Source organism: Porites lutea, chromosome 6 (genome assembly GCF_958299795.1).
Source record: "Porites lutea chromosome 6, jaPorLute2.1, whole genome shotgun sequence".
In the NCBI taxonomy this organism is placed as follows: Eukaryota; Metazoa; Cnidaria; class Anthozoa; order Scleractinia; family Poritidae; genus Porites; species Porites lutea.
The window spans coordinates 10,773,691-10,792,523 of record NC_133206.1 but is presented as its reverse complement, the minus strand read 5'-3'; the positions used below and the strand labels follow the sequence as shown (position 1 = coordinate 10,792,523).

The window sequence follows — 18,833 nt, the reverse complement described above, 5'->3', positions numbered from 1 at the left end:
AAGGCGTTCCGATAGAGATCAAAGAGTTTGAAAGTGTTTTAACTTTTCCCAGACAAACATTGCGTGCAAGTTGTGATTCATGGGCATGGTAAATTCTTGATATCAAATCAAGATACATTTCTTAGATGTCCAGCACCAATTCATCAGCAACAGTTTATTATATATACGTTTTTTCTGGGTTTTATATTGCTGCAATTTAAACTTAGTGTTTTAACTTTTCCCAGACAAACATTGCGTGCAAGTTGTGATTCATGGGCATGGTAAATTCTTGATATCAAATCAAGATACATTTCTTAGATGTCCAGCACCAATTCATCAGCAACAGTTTATTATATATGCGTTTTTTCTGGGTTTTATATTGCTGCAATTTAAACTTGTTTCACAAACTTGACATGTGTCATTGCAATTTTCTTCCTTCATTGGATGCCCACATTTTTGCATTCTTGGTCATTTTTGTTTTAGGAAAGCAAAAGAAAAACAGTGTGAGAAATGCAAGTAGAGAATGTGCATTGCTCCCAGACTTATTTGACAGCTAGATTTTCAAGACCCTTTTATCAAAGAAATTGTAGAAATTTGGTCTGACACTTTTTTCGTGAGGAAAATAGTATCAAAAGATCATTTTCTATCTCTACCTCTGTTACAAAATTCATTAATAAGAATAAATAACGCACCAGTTTTCTGCAATAATTGGCTTAACAAGGGTATAACAAAAGTTAAACATCTAATGGACGAGAATTCTCTCAACTTTTTTTTCCCTCGACCATTTTCAGAACAGATATAACATTCGAGTAAAACCCTTAATGTTTTTCGGAATCGTCTCAGCTGTGAAATCTTTACAACGACAAATCGCGAGAACACACCAGCAGTATGAAAGTCCTCTTAACACATTTCTCAAAAGCCAAAAATCATCTAGAGTTGCTTACAAGTAACTAATAGCAAATAAAAGTGAAAAACCCATATCTTGTATAGACAAATGGCATAAAGACATCCACTCTTCAACCGATAAAAATGTTGACTGGAGAAACGTTTTTCAAGCAGCAAACACTTGTACAACGAGCTCAAAACTAATTTATTTTAATTTCAGATTTTTACACAGACGTTTACCAACTAACAGCTATCTGCAAAAAATAGGAGTTAAAGAGGACGGAAAATGTACTTTTTGCCATGACGAGAAAGAGGATTTGACGCATCTATTTTGGAAATGCCAAAAACCAAAAATTTTTGGGATAATTTCTCGATATGGCTTCAGTCGTGCCAGATCCTCCAACCAGGCAGTTACTTAGACATGACTACCGCTTTGGGCCTGATGCCAGACAGCTCTCCCTTTAAGCTCCAGATAAACTTCTGTTGTCTCATAGCTAAGAACTTTATCTGGATCTGCAGATCAAAAGAATGTTTCCCAATTCACAACAATTTCTTGTTTTATGTGAGACATATATACCAATTAGAAAATAAGACACCGTGCAATACAAAAAAAATGGAAACCTTTCTTTTCCTCGCTGGGTCTTGTCTCCTAACTCCAAAAACATAAATTAGTAATAATTATGTGCACCTACCATGAATATTACTTTCACTACAAAGAAAGCAAAAAAAAAAAGAAAAACTTAATTATAGATCATACTAAGTACAGTAATATATGGAATTAGCACTGCTGTAACGTATTTTAATATTTGTAAGTATATTGCCATGTAAGTGTGTAAATTCGCTATTTGTTTTTTTTGTCTTTGTTTTTTGTTTTTTGTTTTCATTACTTTTATTATTCTGTGTAATTTTTTTTCTTTTCTTTGTGTGTTTTACTTGCAATAAAAAAAAAAAATAGATGTTCACAGCTGTGCTATTTTTGCTTACATAATTAGTTGGCAGGATGGTGAAAATGTGAAAACAATGTCGTTCCTCCCTCCTTCCTCCTCCCTTCTTTCTTGTGTGCAGTCTTGCGCTAAACTTACCTTCCCCTTTCCTTGTGAAAAAAAATAGATGTTCACAGCTGTGGGCTACACAATTATTTGATAAATGATTTTTTGCAATGTAGATTATGTTTAGTTCTTAGCTCTATCTGTTAGTAGTGAAAGTTAATCAAGGTAGGGATAGGTGCCACATGAAGTTGATTATTGTATAATATGGTGTACTCTTTAAGTGACAAATGAGTGCAATAAACAATCAGAAATTGAGTGGCATTTTCAGGGTACTTTGTGCAATTAAGTGTTGGATTTTTTAAGGGCTAATTTAACGTAATTTTACCAGGTTTCGAAAAGAAAAAATCTCCTTAATGTTGTTTAGCACACAGATAATTTGAGTGTAATAATAGTAATATGTCATTTATTTTAGAACAAAACAGTTTAACTTTTGTTTATTATCTCAACCAAATTGAAAAGGAAAAGAAAAAAGAAAGGGGACACTTTTTGTATTGTTACATAGCCTATTTTATCACTGAACACATACATTTTAGATTAAAACATTCCTTTATATTACTATTGTTATTATGAGGGTGCAAACAAAGGCATTTTTACAGCATTCCATTCGGGCAAGCTGAAGCTAACATCCACTAGCCTAAACATCATTTCAGCTAGCCCCAAATATGTTTTGATGAGCAGATTCAGGGTTGTTACTAAGATTTCAAGTTGCCAGATAAAATTAATGCAACAAGTAGGCAGGGAATCAAACAGCTAGGAACTTCTTTCGGTTCTACTGTTCTTTTATTTTCCTTTGAAAGTAGCCGGGGAAGACGTTCATCGTAGCCGTGGGAAATCCCCGGCCCCCGCCTCTTAATGACAGCCCTGACGGATTGATTTCAGAGTTCTTCTGTAATTTGAATTCCTCAAAAAACTTCACTTGCCTGATTATAGGGCAAGTTAATTTGTTTTGGAATGGTCTTTTGATAAAATTAATTAAGGAAATTCCTTCTTAAGGTACATGTAGACTTTCTTAATTTACTAATACAGTAAGCAATGGAAACAGGGTTTTCAGAAAGTATACCCTATGGTGGCCTTTTTGAAAATATCACCTATGCTGTTGCTGTTGTTGGTATGGTTTTTGTACAGTTCATTGGGAATGCTTAGTATTCAGTATTGAGTGACAGTCCCCTCATAAGTTTAAGCAGACAAAAATCTTTACTTTGTCTGACAGTACAACTGATTCAATAATTTTATCAGTTGTCAGTGGTTATGCTAGTCATAAAATTCTTTAATAAAAATATAAAATGTCAATTTTATGTATTGAGAATAAGACTTGTATTTAGACTGCCTGTCAATATAAGGGAGACAAATTTGACCATGACATGTTACTGTAGTTATGAAAATGTCAACAGAGAATTTGTCTGTATGAATACCTGATTCAGGGTGAAAAGTTTGTTGTGGCAGTCACAAGACTGTCCACCAGGTTGATTCTCTAATCATTTTTTTTTTTTGCCAAATTTGCTTAAACACTATCACCAGGAATTTTGGGGGGTTACTAATATAGTCTTGAAAAGCTTTCTACATGTATATCTCCTGTCATTAATATGAATTTCTTTTCTTAATTGACATTCCACTTTGATAAGAGCTGATAATTCTTATTATGGTGACAAAAATAGTGATGTGGATACATTTATTTTATGCTACCAATAAATTATTTGTAAAATAAACAAAAACATCTCTTTTACTACAGGTAAGGATATTTTCAAGGAAACGTTCAAGATCAAATTTTTGAACGAGAATGCTGACTTAAGTAAAAATAATATTCATAAATAAGACCAGAGGAATGTGTTTCTTGTTCTTTCTAAACTATTTTTTTGAGAGAAATTTCCTTTTGATCACTGCAGTAACTATGGTTGCAGATGCAAGTTGCATGACTTTCCAGTGATCGTGAGGAATAATTATAAATTATAAAACAATATTTAAATTTTACATTTACCTGTATGTCACCCTTACCATAAGAGGAACATAAACCTATACCTTTTTGGGTACGTGTACAATGTAGATACAAGGAGTGGATTTTACTCTGTCTTCTATCCATAATATTATCGTAAAATGTTGTAACATAGAAGCACTTGAGGTCTTGTTGGCATTTGCAAATGGGTGTGAATGAAATTAAGAAACAAAAGTCTGCATCATCTGGAGGCAAACAGCTACTGAAAAATCTTGTATTTTGTTTACATAAACATCCTGTATCAGGTATGGTATGGTATCACCCTGCAATTTCCCCTTTTTCCCCAAACTTAACAAGTATCACTGTTGAGGTGGTTTGTTTTTATTCTGTATGTTGATCAATGTAGATGTAAGATACATGACTTATTGAGTGAAATTTATTATAATCACTCAGAAGTAATTTATAATTTTTCTAGTTTAAAGGACAAAAAAAGATGTAATCATATCATAAAATGTAGCCTTGAAGAAAAATTATTTGTGTTCTTTGCATTGATCGGATAAACGTACATATATTGCCAGTTGGTGTATGTCCAGTTTTTGTAGTAGTTGGATTGGAATCACAGTTTGGAGTTCTTTTCTCAAATGGAGATTTGTGTGGAGAACTGCAAGGGAGTACATTGTAAAGTCTGCATGAGGAAATTATTCTACATGTATGGTGTCAGGGTGCAAAGAAAATCATTTTTACAGCTTGCCATTTGGGCAAGCTGAAGCTAGCGTTTACTAGCCCAGACGTCATTTCAACTAGCCCCAAAAACTTTTGACTAGGAAAATTGATTTTACAGTTCTTGATGTTATTCGAATCCCTCAAAAGCCGTCACTTGCCCATCAGGCAAGTTAAAAACAGAATTCACTAGCCTGATAGCAAAATCCACTAGGCCCGGGCTATCGTACACTACTTTCTTTGCACGCTGGGTGTGTTCTAATAATAATAATAATAATAATAATAATAATAACAACAATAATAATAATAATAATAATAATAATAATAATAATAATAATAATAATAATAATATGGCTTCTGATATTTCACACAGTCGAGGAGCCGTAAAATTCAGGTAAATCCATGAAATTCTGTGAAATTCACAAAAACATGCAGAATACCGCAAAGTTCACCAGAAATCTTATGTGCAACATATTTGAAATATTTGAAAATCCAGGGAATATGTCCCTGAATATCCCGTGAAATTTGACATTTCTTTCCGTGACCTATCAGAAGCTCTGTAATAATAATAATAATAATAATAATAATAATAATTATTATTATTATTATTATTATTATTATTATTATTATTATTATTATTTGATTCTAATCCTTGGCTGCATGACCTGAAACTTCTTGTACTTGAGCTTTTCCACTTTGTATGCTAGTTCTTTATGGAGAACTGATACCATTGTCATTTCTAAATTAAAAAAGCCCCCCCTCCGTCTAAAATAAGCCCCCTGTTTCTATTAAGCCCCCCCTCAAATGGGCTTGAAAGAGGATTTACGGCACTTCCCTTCCCAAGTTGACCCTAGTGTTTTCATCATTTTGTTTCACTGAATTGAAGTGTATCATTATTTTATGTGCAGCTCCCACCCTGAGTGAAGATGAAGATGAGGATGGTGGCCATGATAACACCTTGGCATGGGATGATTCATCAATACATGTTGCAAGTGGCAGCACTCCAGTTAGTGGATCATTCGTTCCAGCCATTGGAGGTCCTTTTTCAGCCCTCACTCCCAGCATGTGGCCACAGGACATTCTTTCAAGAATTCAACAGGTATAATTTATACAGACAGGGTACATGTAGTTGAGGGTGCAATATTTAACCCTTTTCTTATCTTTTTAATATTTATTATTCATTCAAAATATTTTATCTTTTCTGATTGGCTTCAGTAATTACTGCTGGCTCACTTTAAAAAAGAGGCTTGGGACTGATTCATTAGCCTGAAGACTGTAATCAGGCGAAAATGGGAATTTTAAATATTTTGAATGAACATTGAAAATGACTGTAAAATTAATAAGCTGTGGCCAAACATTCTCTGGGCAATGATTAATTTTTCCTACATGTACATGTATGTGCCACTGTGTTATTATAAGACAGTAGAGACTAATTTTTAGTATCTGCATTAATTATTTTTATTTGTCAGACTGAGGATGCAGGGGATCGTCCAACTGGTCATTATGATGAATTTGGATTCATGGTTGAAGGAGGCAAGTAACATTTAAATCCAAAACTTTTCAAGGGATCTTAATAATGCTGATAAGCTTAAGAACTTACATGTAAGTATGCAACAGGCAAGTAAAGGATTCAAATAAAATTGTGGATATATGTAGTGTCCTCATGGATGATACTGTATGAACTTTTTTAAAAATTTTTTCATAATCAACCTAGTGACACTTAAAATGGTGAAATTTAGTAGCAAGTATTTCACCATCCTTCAACAAAAACCTAAAAAGTAGTACTACACCTGCAAAACTCAAAGTTCTATTAGCTAAAGTTATATACACTGCTGTGTTTTGCTATTAATATCTTCACCTTAGACAATGTACATGTAACTGTTGGTAATATGAGATCCACTGTACTCTGTACATGTAATAGTCCTTTCATTCCTGTGAAACAAAACAAGCATTATTGTAAAGTTCATAATTATAATTGTATACCAAAATGATATATTTGTAGATTCGGAATTTGAACATAAAGACCCTGATCCTGGTAATTTTGTGACCAGTGAGGATGAAGGATTGAGGCTAAAATGGACAGCGTTCTTAGAGTTCACACAGAATCAAGATGTTGGTGATATGACGTGGGACAAGGTAGTACATCAGTGGTGCATATGCAGCACTCTTATACATTTATTTCTTTTGATCTGTTTTCTGTTTACATTTTAAGACAGCAAGCGTCTTTTAACTTTTTTAATCGGTATGTGGTTTTTATCAACAGGTATCCCCTAGCTTTCCTCACTCGGACAAGCTGAGAGAGCTTGTATATCTTGGAATTCCTCACAGTATGAGAGCTCCAGTGAGTACTGACTTGTTGAAACCAATCTTTTTTAAGTTACAAAGGTAGACATTGTATCATGTAGAAGATTTAACTTGGGTAATAACTAGATTTTAGAATAATGTAGGGTATAAGTATTTAAAGTACATATACGATGGTTATGCAAAGTATCAGTGAGTTATTTCCTAACTGTTTGTAATTATCAAACATGTAGATCTGGATGAGAATTTCCGGAGCTTTACAGAAGAAAATAAGCAGTGATTTTACTTACAAGGTAAAATGTAGTTTTTTTGTCATCTGTGAAAGTGTTTTGCCTTCTTAGCAATTTACTATGCATTGATATAATATTAATATTCAATAATATTGATTAATATTATTATTTTTCTTTGATTAGCAAATTGTTAGAGCAAGTGGCGATGAAAATTCTTTGATTGCTAAGCAGATTGAAAAGGTACTTTGTAATATTTAGGCAGAAGAATCAAGTTTATTAGGAGTTCACTGTTTCATTTATTGTTGGTTTGACTGTCCCCTCTCACTTGTTTCCCAAAGGCTTGTTGCATTGGACAGTACTATACATATAGTTTAGACTGCCTATCACGGGCATCCGTTAGAAGACATTCCCTTCACAACTCAATAAATAGTTTAGGCTGCAATATAAGTCTCCCTTATGACCTGTCTGCTTTTTTGTCACCACTTGATCATCTTGCCTTGTTCAATAATATTTAACTATAAAATATTCTTTACTTGTAATAAATTGCACTGTACATGTTTAGGATCTTATGAGAACCATGCCCAACAATGCATGCTTTTCCACGCAAGCAAGCACTGGTTTGCTACGTCTCCGAAGGATCCTTAGATCTCTTGCCTGGCTGTACACTGATATTGGATATTGTCAGGGAATGGGAATGGTAAGTCAAAACAAAGTAAATTGTCTTCTGATTAGAAATAAAGCAGCATTCCGATTACCGCGAAATGCCTGAGTTAGCTCCACGGGTGCTTACACATGTATTTAACTTCCTGGGACAATAAATTCAGTATTAGGAGATCTCAGTCTATAAAAATTATTATTTTTATGGGTGCTGATTATGGCACTCGTATGTTAAATTGTTTCATGTACACATAATTATTATGTATATTATATAAACACGCACTGTGACATAAAATAACAATCATATTATCCAGACAATAGATTGTCACTTTTTTCCTGGATTCCTAAAGCAAGCAAAAAATAATAATGAGAGAGACCAAAGGGGAGACAAGTTCAATCCCTCCACTATCTTGGAAAATTAGTGTAATATGCAGCTTATTCTTTTGTGGGAGAGGTTGGTGTTTATCACAATGTAAAAGGAAGTACTTAAATATATATTTCCTAGATTTTAAGAATTCAATGAGGGGCATGTACTTTAAGCTGGGTGCTTATTCAAGCAGTTTAGGTGATTGTAATATTAGATTTTTTCTCTCAAATATCTAACATTGCATTTCACTTTTAAATTTACTTGTTTTTGTATTAAAAAATGTTGATTGTTTTTTTCACTTGTAATTTAATTTGCAGATTGTAGCCTCTCTGCTTCTGTTTATTGAAGAGGAAGATGCATTTTGGTTGATGTGTACAATTGTGGAAGATCTTGTTCCTACATCATATTATTCCAACACTTTGATTGGTGTACAGGTACTAAAGCAGCTTTAAAAACAAGGCTACCATTAGTAGCTGGCATCTGTGGGGTTCTCTCTAAAGACTGGGGGTGAGGGATTTCCCCCGGCTACTTTCATATAGGAAACAAAAAGAAAACAGAACTTCCTAGCCATTCAATTCACTGTCTATTAACTGCATATACACAGAGGCAGATCCAGGGGAGGGGCCCTGGGGGGGCCTGGCCCCCCTTACTTTGGAGACCACCCCCCCCCCCCCCCCCCCCGCCTGGTCTTGGATGACAATCCTGTAAACATTCCAGCACATTCCATGCATGCTGTTTCGTAACTGACTTGTTACTGATCAATGCAATGCATGGTTACATGTGAGGAAGTTTTGTTTGTGAGTAGTTCTCTAGTATGCATTGAAATTAATTTTGACTGCTATGACTTTATCAAACCATTCACTTTAGGCTGATCAGAGGGTTTTGCGGCAGCTGATTGTCAGCTATCTTCCACCAATGGATGAAAAGTTAAAAGAGCATGATATTGAGCTTTCGCTTATCACACTTCATTGGTTTCTGACAGCATTTGCCAGTGTTGTACACACAAAGGTATAAAGATTGACTGACATGATTAGGGTCTATAATGACTGGGGTCAATAATTGGCCACAGAATAGACAAAATTGGGGTAGGGGCTCTGAGAGGCCAGTGGCACATACCCAGCAAAAATTGACGCAAGTAACCACCACCCTCCCCTCCCCTCCCCAGATACTTGCAACTTTTTATTTCCTGAGAGTGATCAGAGAGCATCTTCTCCTCAACATATGACTACCAAAATAAATTTTTCAGTTAGGTGCACTTGAATATGGAATAACTGATTACCTACGAATGACTGCAACACCTATCATACTGGAAGTTGGACCGGCTAAATAATTAATGAGGTCTTTAAAGTTTCAACTGATTTTTCTTTCAAACCTCTAACGTTATCGTTTCCTTAACTTTGTCTTAATGTAATAATATTTCTTTAAAACAGTTAACCCTCAGTTGTTCGTTTGTCCCACCTAGATTAGCATTTGCTACCTGCGGGTCACTGTATTAATTATTACTTAAGTTAATTCTTACAATGAAGTTTTGTTGTCGTCGTTGTTGTTTTTACTGCCTTGATCTTGATTAAACATCAAACAGTAAAACTGAATTAATACAGTTCTGTAACAAAAAAAAAATGAAAATTTTGAGTGGTGTAAGGGCTGAAGGGTTAAGGATAGTGTAAACAAAGTTCAGTGTTAACTGAGGCAGTAAGACTGGCTTTACTTTCCAATAAATTCCAGTTACTTGGAGAAAGGTGGTTTTTGAAAGAAACTTTTATCTTTTTTTTATGCGCAGATCCTGTTAAGAATATGGGACATATTCTTTTACGAGGGCTCAGTGACGTTGTTCAGGATGACACTTGGAATGCTTAAAATGAAGGTATAATGTAAACTCAGTTTTTTCAGTGCATGTATTAGAGATTATTTGAAGGAAGAAATTAAATTTTATTTTAACCATAAGTTGTAATTTAAGTACAAAATTCAAGGTATACAGAAGACAAGACTATCGGAGAAAGTTGTTATTTTACCATGACTGTGGCTTTTTATTTAAACAACAAGGATATTAATTCTTTTAGATGAAAATATACCGCAGTGGAACCTCGATGTACGAAAGGTCCAAGGGGCTAGCAAAATATGTTTGCTGTAACGTGGTTTCGTTTAGTTTATATCAAAGTCCTTTTCCATAGATTTTACTATTACTGGGTGGGTAAAGAAAATCTTTTGTTTTGTAGAGGGTTGCTATATTGAGGTTCAACTGTACTCCTCATTTTCATTGTTGAATAGCTTCTTTGTGAATTAAATAATTTTAGTCGCAAAGTCAAGGGTCAAGTGGCAAAGAATAGAAAGATAAACAGTGGTAGTAATGCTACAGAAAAAGCTCTCACTATAGTTACACTGACAACACAAAAGTTAACATTTATCTATAATTTCCACCCCGTTTGTGTTAAATTATCGTTTGTTTTCTGGTGTCTCTTCATTAGAAAAAAAAATAGATTCAACAATCTTTGACTTTGACTTCATTTTCATGGTTTCCAGGAAGATATGATCTTAAAGTTGGACAATTCAGCACAGATATTCAATCTGCTATCAGATATACCTGGCGAGATCACGGATGCCGATGAACTACTTGAGGTATATACATGTACATAGCCTAGTCCATAGCCTACGAGCAACAACCCCGGACAAAACTGTTGAGACAATTCCATCTATTTTCTAGCTTTAGCCCCCTACTCCCGTCTCCTCTAAACAGAAAAAAGTAAACCCCCTCCCCACCCCCTATTCAAAGTTGTCTTGGTCTAAAAACCAACGTGTATAATTGCCATGCTATCCTAAACAACTTTGGGTAAGGGGAGGGGGGAAATCGGGCGTTCATTTGACGGAGGTTTCAGTTTTTGCCAGGATGGCAGGAAAAAATAGGCATTTTCGCGATTTGTCTCAACAGGCTTTGTCCGGGGCTGAAGCTCTCCATAGTCGCAGTCGCGTCTCCTTTCGCGTGCTGCTTCTCGCAACTCCCCCAGATGGAGAGTTTGCTGGCAGGCTATTATGTTTTATTAGTTAATAAGTCAATGCCCAGCGTTTCTTGAGACATTTTCCACATTTCGTAGACTGCTTGCAGTCCGCCTTTTCTCTTAGATCCATCGAGTTCTTGCAGTCTGGGCGTGTAGGGACAGAAAGGGACTGGGGCGAGCCTACACCCTCGTCTCTCGCGGCTCGCGACTTATTTGTCTTCCTCCTCGGGCTTACGCCCTCGTTTCTCGTTGTGGATGAAAATTGCGTCACTTGAAGAAAATAAGAAACTGCTTGCAGTCTACACATTTCGTATTTCCAACATCTTAGAAAAAAATACTTGAGAAAATGACGCATTTGAAATATGCTCATTCAAGCTTATTTTTTTCGACGATTTTGCTGAAAATTTATCTTGCCAGTAAACAAGCTCATTCAGTAAACCCTCATGAGCACAATGAATTTGTTTTTTCCCTCAGGCTGCAAGCAAAGCATCTGCTTCACTGACTGATGTAATACTCGAGACACACCGTAAGAAACACATGGCGTTCCTTATGGCTGATCTTGGAGTGCTTGTTGATAAGGAGACTGGAAAGCAAATGCCTAGAGATGTAAGAATGTGCACAACATGTGTTCCTAGCAACAGTCTTGGTTAAAAATGTTCAGAAAAATAGATGTTGCCATATGAATTGAAGTGTCAAGGTAACGTTCTCATATGCTGCCGAGCTACCTGCGACATAGCTGCCAGTGCTGCCTGCGACACCGTCCCGATATGAGAACAGAAGTCGCCGGCAACAGAGGCCATGTCAGTCTTTACCGCCGTCATGTCTGCGAAGTTGACTCGAGTTTAACTTCGCAGGCATAATAGCGCTAAAGACCTGCGATGTTTCTTGCTGCCTGCGGTGTTATGTCCTCATATGTCGGAGTAGTATCGCAGGCAGTACCGGCGGCTATGTCGCAGGTACTTCAGCGGCATATGAGAACGAGGCAAGCAATGGCAACTACAAATCCTTCCCCTTCTCCCTTCACCTCCAAAAAAAACAATGTTGAAGTCCGGTTGGATAATTTTTGACCCTGACTGAACAACATTGACCAGAGTGGGGTGAGGGGAGGGGTCATAGCGGCACCAAATTCGCGGGCTAGGCGTTCTGTGGGTAAGAAACTGCAAAATTCTCAACACGTTTTGTCGAAGATCGTTGACATACTGCCCGTAGGGACATAAAAGTGTAGTATTAAACTGAAGTTCATGCTGTTTTGTTCTCTCTTTACACAGCGGCTTCAGAAAAGGGTCATTGTTGCACCGCCACGAACTTTCTTCAGTTTATTCTTTGGTGTGTAACTTCTATTTCTTGATCGTGATTTTTTTTTTGTTGCCACAGTTTATGTAGACATATAAAGTTGTATAAAATGGTTTCTTGTTATTTTAATGTTTGCTGTGCACACATTTCTTCCTCATATGAAGTTCATCTATGTTAAGACCAGCACCCTGGGTGCAAATGTCACCGTGTGTCTATTATTTACTTTACTTCACATTCTTTTTGGGAGCGACCAGAGGAACCCCCAATCCTAATCTCCCAATCTACGTATGTAGCCATCATTCGTTTGGACCACAACTAAGAATGAATGGAATGCATAGAACGCAATCTGATCTGATGCGCGTTTTGACCTTGGAAAACTCGTAATCTGATCGCACCTTTTACGCAAAACACAGCGTTGGAGCAAGAGCGTTTTGACCTTCGATAGATCTTGCCCTTACTAGGGTGGGATGTGTCAACAAAGTAGTTCTTGCAGTGGTATACATATTCCTGCTCCACAACCGCCATGGCTAAGTTGCTAGGAGCATAAAATCCTTTCCCTCTATCTCTCATCGGACAGTATTGTATGAGGGGACACCATCGGGACTAAGGCACGTGTTCCCTGAATAGAGGTTCGGCTGGAGTTTGTTAATAATTCACAAAAACAAAGAAAATATTTTTTATCATTCTGCCTCGGAATCTGGTTCATTATTTTCAAGCAGCTAGATAATGTATAAGGAAATCATGATTTATATCTATATCTTAGCAATATGTACAAGTGCAGTACGTCAATTTAACAGAGTGAGATAGTTCATAATGTGAAATCTGACATCATTGTGACTAGAGAACACTTAAACTTATCAACCCTTTTTATGGTCAGTCACGTTTTAAGTTCTTAAGTGTCCGCTGAATGGAGGTTAAACCCAGGTTTCGGCACCCAGAAAAAAGTGTTCCTTTCCCCTGAATAGAGGAGTCCCTTCATTAGAGGTAACAGATTCAAAGATTATGAGAACATTTTTCCAAGTTCTGTGTCCCCTGAATGGAGGTGTCCCTTGATTAGAGGTGTGCCAAAGGAGAGGTTCCACTGTACCAATGATTGCCTACGTAGCAAGTGCTTCCGCAACTTTCGCGAAATAACTCGATTGGAAACGCTTGCTACCCAGGCTACAATACCAATACCTGTCCTACTGACATTATATAGTGTATAAATTGCAGTAAGCTTGGATATCAGCATATAGGGTGCCGCTGATTGCCGCTAACAGCTCATTACGAGCTTACTATAATCCACCCAGTCCATATTTGTGAAGTGATGACGGACACCAGAAGAACGAAACTGAGTTCATATACACCCACAGACCAACTACAGTAAACTTTTAGTCTGTTGACATTGTTTAATTTATGGTTATTGGAAAATACTGTGTTTTGGCACAGTTGGTTGTGAAGCAGCCATACGTTTATCTTTCCTTTTTGTTCTTACAGGCAAGGGCGGTATCTCCTTACAAAAGGCGAAAAACATCAGGCAAACAGGTCGGTAATAAGATGTTATGGGGTTCCAGTTAAAAAGAAATAATGAAAATACGTTTTCTTTCTTTCTTTTAATGGTAGTCAGTAATAACCCCACTCATGCACGTGTCACCGGAAGTACAGATATCAAGGACTTATGTATTACTTCCAGTTCACCTAAATATGCAGAAAATATAACTAGACAATTTTTTTTAGTCTTAAGTTATATGTGGTTCTGTGCAAGTTTCATAATGCTCTCCAGAAAATTGGAACGAGTTAACAACATAAATTTACACAGATAGATGATTTATTACTCAATACGCGGGCACGCAAACATAGGGCATTTTTCTGCACACACGCCAAGAATTTGTAATAGTCGCACGGATTTTTGCCAATTTACGTTACTTTATTTCTAAAGAGAACACGAAAATCAAACTTGCAATGTTAAGAGCGAGCCTGTGATGTGTTGGGATCCCTGGACACGTACGCTTCACGTTTTGTGGTGTGGACTGCCTCCTCATCCAATTACACTGGTGACGACCCACTCTCCTGCGTCATACTAAGTCTTGTTTTCTTTCTGGTGTTTGCAGAGCTTGTGGCTGATCTAAGAGAAGCCATCCTTCACATAGCCAAACACTTCGATGCCATTGATCCTAAAAAGGTGACTTAATCTTTTCAGTGTTCGCGTTTAAGAAGATTTGGTTCCCGTAGCCTTCCTGGCTAGCCTCTTAGGGTTGATTTCCACTGTCGCGTAAGTTTTACGTGCGTGCGTGCGTGCGTGCGTGCGTAAAATTTACGTTCGGAAATAAAATAGAGGCCATGTGTGAAAGGTCGCATATAAGCGTAAAAGTAGAACCTCGCTCAACTTCACGTCTAAACTCATCAATTTATATCTTGCCTCAAATTTATTAACGTGATTAGAATTTACGTGTGTTAACGTGCGTAGCCAAAAACGGCATCAGTGGAAGTCAACCTTTAGCATCTCTCAGAACAGACCCTTCCACGTTTTTTTGTTTTCAACTTTTGTTAAAGAGCAGTAAGCGAATATCCATCAACACTACTGGAAAGAGGGCCTAAAATTAAGGTAACTTACCAATTTTAAAGGTGATACATGTACGTCCAAAGAGATCTAAGATATTGCTCCACCAAGTCGCGAAATTCCAACAGGCGTTTGTATTGTGGGGGCACGAACTTGCTCATACAAACGTCTGGAAAATTCCTCTTTTTTTGGTTGCAGAGCTATATCTTCGATAGTTTTCAACAAATCACTTTTAAACTTGGCAGTTAAACTAATTTTAAGACGTTCTTTCGGCCGTGTTGAAAGATTTTCGCTAAATTAGTATCTCACGCAGGTGTTACTTGTATTGCCACGCAACGTAGGAGGTATCAACGGCCTGAATTTGCGCCTTAGAAATTGTGAAAGTCGTCACTTGCTTGTTACAGAGGCGTGTTATTCTTGGCTATGTGTTACTGGACAAATTTTTCCCGGCTAAGAGCCCACAAAAAATAAGAAAAATTTAAACGAAAGTGTTGCCCAAAGGGGAATCATTGAGTAGGTAATAAGACTGGATTTCACCGACAGACTTAAATTAACACAACACTTTTGGTCTTGATCATTGACTGTGCTATTAAGTGTGATAGTTGGAAATTTAAATAGTCGTACGGTTAGATTTTGTTTACAAGGTACTTCAGATCTCTCGAATTGATCGCAATAGACCTTGTCACGGTTTTCGACGCCATCTTGACGAGTAGGCAAACGTGTGAGAAATTACTGTGTTTGTATGAGAATCTAATGTCGAATAATTTCCGTAAAACGGCTGTTCTGAAAAAAATATCAATTGTAAACTAAAGCTGCAAAGCAAAGGATTGTCCTAAAAACATTTGGGGCCATACCTGTGCTTAAATTTCTCCACAGGCTTGCTTTAGATTTTCCATATATTTGTATGTAATTTTCCTGGGACTCTCTTACAGACATGTATAGAAAATTTTAAAAAGTGGTTCTAGGTCTTCTAGTGCATGTAACGCCCTCAAATTTTTTCGGGAGAATCCTTAGGAGTGAAGCTTTACTTTACAGATCATATTTTTTTCAGAACAGCCATTCTACGGAAATTCTTCGACATTAGATTCTCATACAATCACTCTAATTTCTTACGCGTTTGCCTACTCGTCAAGATGGCGTCGAAAACCGTGACAAGGTCTATAGTAAAAGAACAACTGGTATCTACGATTCTCGATTACTCGATTTTTAGCTTACTATAACTTCTTTTTAGGGCCTGGAAGTTGACTATTCAATGGAGAGTCATGCAAAAGACCATGAGAGATTTATCAATGTAGCAAGGTGAGAGCAACGTGTTTGGCAATCTTGTTGGACAGGAATGTCTGCTCCGGTAATGGTGCTCACTTGATATCAGTTCATAATACCCGATAATGATATTAAAAGGATCAAACAATAGGCCGCTGCGAGTTCCAAAAACCCTAACTTCCAAAATGAGGCCAAGTGCAGAACCTTTCTTGTGGAAATGAGTTTTATTTTCACGAAAATAAAAAATCATTTCCATATCAAAGGCTGAGCACTTTACCTCGTTTTGATACGGAGGCCCGGGGGAACTCGGAAATGGCCTATTTGACTCGGTGGGTCATCATCGGCTACAATCCTTGTCAAGTTTTGAAACACTTGTCATGTTACCCTTTCTGCACCATTCCCAAAAAATGCCAGACTCAGGGAAAGGAAAGAAGAAGTGCAGACAAGGAAATAAGAGTTGTAGTAAAAATTCGCTTGTAGGAATCTAGTGGTAGAAGAACCTGCTGGCAGAAATTTGCCTTTTTTTACTACCCAGAACCTTTTTTACCAGACTTAAAAAATGTAGGTTCTTATACGCGGATTTTTACTGTAAAGGAATTGGTTGAGCCGCTTTTGCGTCACGGTGTTTCAACAAAACGTAACAAGTATTGTAGGTTGTAGGTCTCGAACTATCACCTTGCTTACCAGCGATGCCACAGCTAAGATGAAAGGGACAGTTTTGAACAACTTAAATTAAGTTTTGCTCTTCTCTCATCAGGAATCGTCGAAGAAGAGCCAAGGCTTTGTTGGACTTTGAAAGACACGATGACGATGAACTTGGATTTAGGAAAAATGATATTATCACTGTAAGAGATCAACGTGCAATCTACAGCTGATTTTTTACTTACCTTCAGTTACTGCCCTCACTTCTATAAGTTTGAGAAACTAGAGTAGAGAGCTCGGCTTTAGATTCTAAAACGAGAGCGAATACGAGAACGAGATTTTCTCAATATTTGACTGAGTAGTGCGCGCGCGTGAACCAGCGTCATTTTGGCGGAAAAAAGTGATAGCCGGCGTCTCTACAAGTGTTTTTAGCGAGAGTGTCGGTCGTAGTGGCGGAAACGAGTTATGAAATGTTAGAAGTTTTAATCCCCATGCACTCGTCGCTATGTGGCGCTTGCTGGTCATTGAACAGTATAAGCGCACTATTCAAATCTTAGGTTCGTTATTTGTGTTGTAGATAATTTCACAGAAGGACGAACACTGTTGGGTGGGTGAACTTAACGGCTTGAGAGGTGAGCTGAACATTCTAAGGTTTAAAAAGCCGTAATTTGTGCAGGGAAGCGAAATGTTGCTGATATTTGTAGTCAAATGACGTCATCGTGTAATGTGCTTATTCCCCTCTCCAGAAACTTTAAGGGGAATGGGTACAAGCTTTCGCCGCAACGATGTCTGGGATCCTTAGTTATGTTTGGTCAATGGTTGTCTTGAACACCTTTGACTAATCATAACTAACACTTGTCCACTAAACAATCCCAGAAATCACTGCACTCAAAGCTTGTACTTATTCTCCTTAGAGTTTCTGAAGTGGAAAATTTATGAGAACGAACAAAAGCAGTCGAAATTATTTTATTAATTATTAGCAGCTGACAGCACGTAACTGATGAAGAATATTTAAGTCTAGCAGGTATTGGTTTTCAGTACCACTCCGCAGCCTGTAGCCTGTAGCCTTGCCTTTTTCTTGTGTAAAAACTTTCTTTAGTCCCAGTAAATTTGCATATCTGTTGGCCTCGTAAGTAAAAACGATCTTTGTATGTTTGTTAAGTTTGTTCTTTGGTTATGATTTCTCGATTTGAATTTTTAACTGAGTTTGTAATTAATTCCAGGTTGGTTTCCTGCCAAATTTGTCGAGATTTTGGATGAGCGAAGTAAAGAGGTAGTGTGTTTGTTTCGAAAGAAAGTGATTGTTCTGCTTAAGATTGTCCTAATTTACGAGGAACCTCTCATTAGCGGCCAACTACCACTAAGCGTCCACTTGTGGGGACCTCGCCGAGGGCGGCTGCCTGATAGAGGTTCAGCCCTAATGGTGCTTAATTTACCTGTTTTTTTTTCTTTCTTTCTCAGTACTCATCTGCAGGAGACGATTCTGTATCCGAAACTGTGACAGATCTCGTCAGAGGAGGGTGAGCAATGATGCTGATGCTCTTTGATTTTTATCGTTGTTTACCAAAATGAAATTTGGCATAAATTGGAGTAAACTTTAACAAAGCGTCCTTTAGTACGATAATGATAAACATTTGTTTGCCTGTACTAATAATCATGAACAGATCACCATCAAATGTTGCTGCGCATAAATGGAAACGTGCATGTCATTTAAAGTATTAAATGAATACCTAAACTACTGCTTACAAATTTCTACACTCTGCCGCACCAGATCCGCGTTTAAAATTGCATGATTAATGTTTCTGTTGTGTTCGTTTTGTTTGTTTGTTTGTTTGTTTTTTTTTCAAGTCCCACCTGTATCTAAGAGACGCCATCTTGGCCTTTAAATCTATGACAGGTCAGGTACCAAACTACCTCAGTTCAAATTTTATCTCCAGAGGGAAATTTCAGTGGTCAGACGACCAGATCATCTTCCCAGCTTAATA

The 18,833-nt window shown here is 37.1% G+C and overlaps 1 protein-coding gene across 1 annotated transcript in view; it reads left to right on the top strand.

Moving 5' to 3' along the window:
* LOC140940091 (small G protein signaling modulator 3-like) overlaps positions 1-18,833 on the top strand; it is a 31,597-nt gene that overhangs the window by 1,862 nt on the left and 10,902 nt on the right. Inside the window, exons 2-21 of the mRNA XM_073388979.1 lie at positions 5,472-5,662; positions 6,033-6,096; positions 6,566-6,699; positions 6,827-6,904; positions 7,098-7,157; positions 7,278-7,334; positions 7,657-7,791; positions 8,436-8,552; positions 8,986-9,126; positions 9,899-9,982; positions 10,639-10,734; positions 11,586-11,717; positions 12,380-12,437; positions 13,881-13,928; positions 14,495-14,565; positions 16,175-16,242; positions 16,964-17,051; positions 17,426-17,480; positions 18,072-18,121; positions 18,310-18,368. Of these exons, the coding sequence (XP_073245080.1) occupies positions 5,472-5,662; positions 6,033-6,096; positions 6,566-6,699; positions 6,827-6,904; positions 7,098-7,157; positions 7,278-7,334; positions 7,657-7,791; positions 8,436-8,552; positions 8,986-9,126; positions 9,899-9,982; positions 10,639-10,734; positions 11,586-11,717; positions 12,380-12,437; positions 13,881-13,928; positions 14,495-14,565; positions 16,175-16,242; positions 16,964-17,051; positions 17,426-17,480; positions 18,072-18,121; positions 18,310-18,368 (1,786 nt within the window). The remainder of the gene's footprint in view (positions 1-5,471; positions 5,663-6,032; positions 6,097-6,565; positions 6,700-6,826; positions 6,905-7,097; positions 7,158-7,277; positions 7,335-7,656; positions 7,792-8,435; positions 8,553-8,985; positions 9,127-9,898; positions 9,983-10,638; positions 10,735-11,585; positions 11,718-12,379; positions 12,438-13,880; positions 13,929-14,494; positions 14,566-16,174; positions 16,243-16,963; positions 17,052-17,425; positions 17,481-18,071; positions 18,122-18,309; positions 18,369-18,833) is intronic.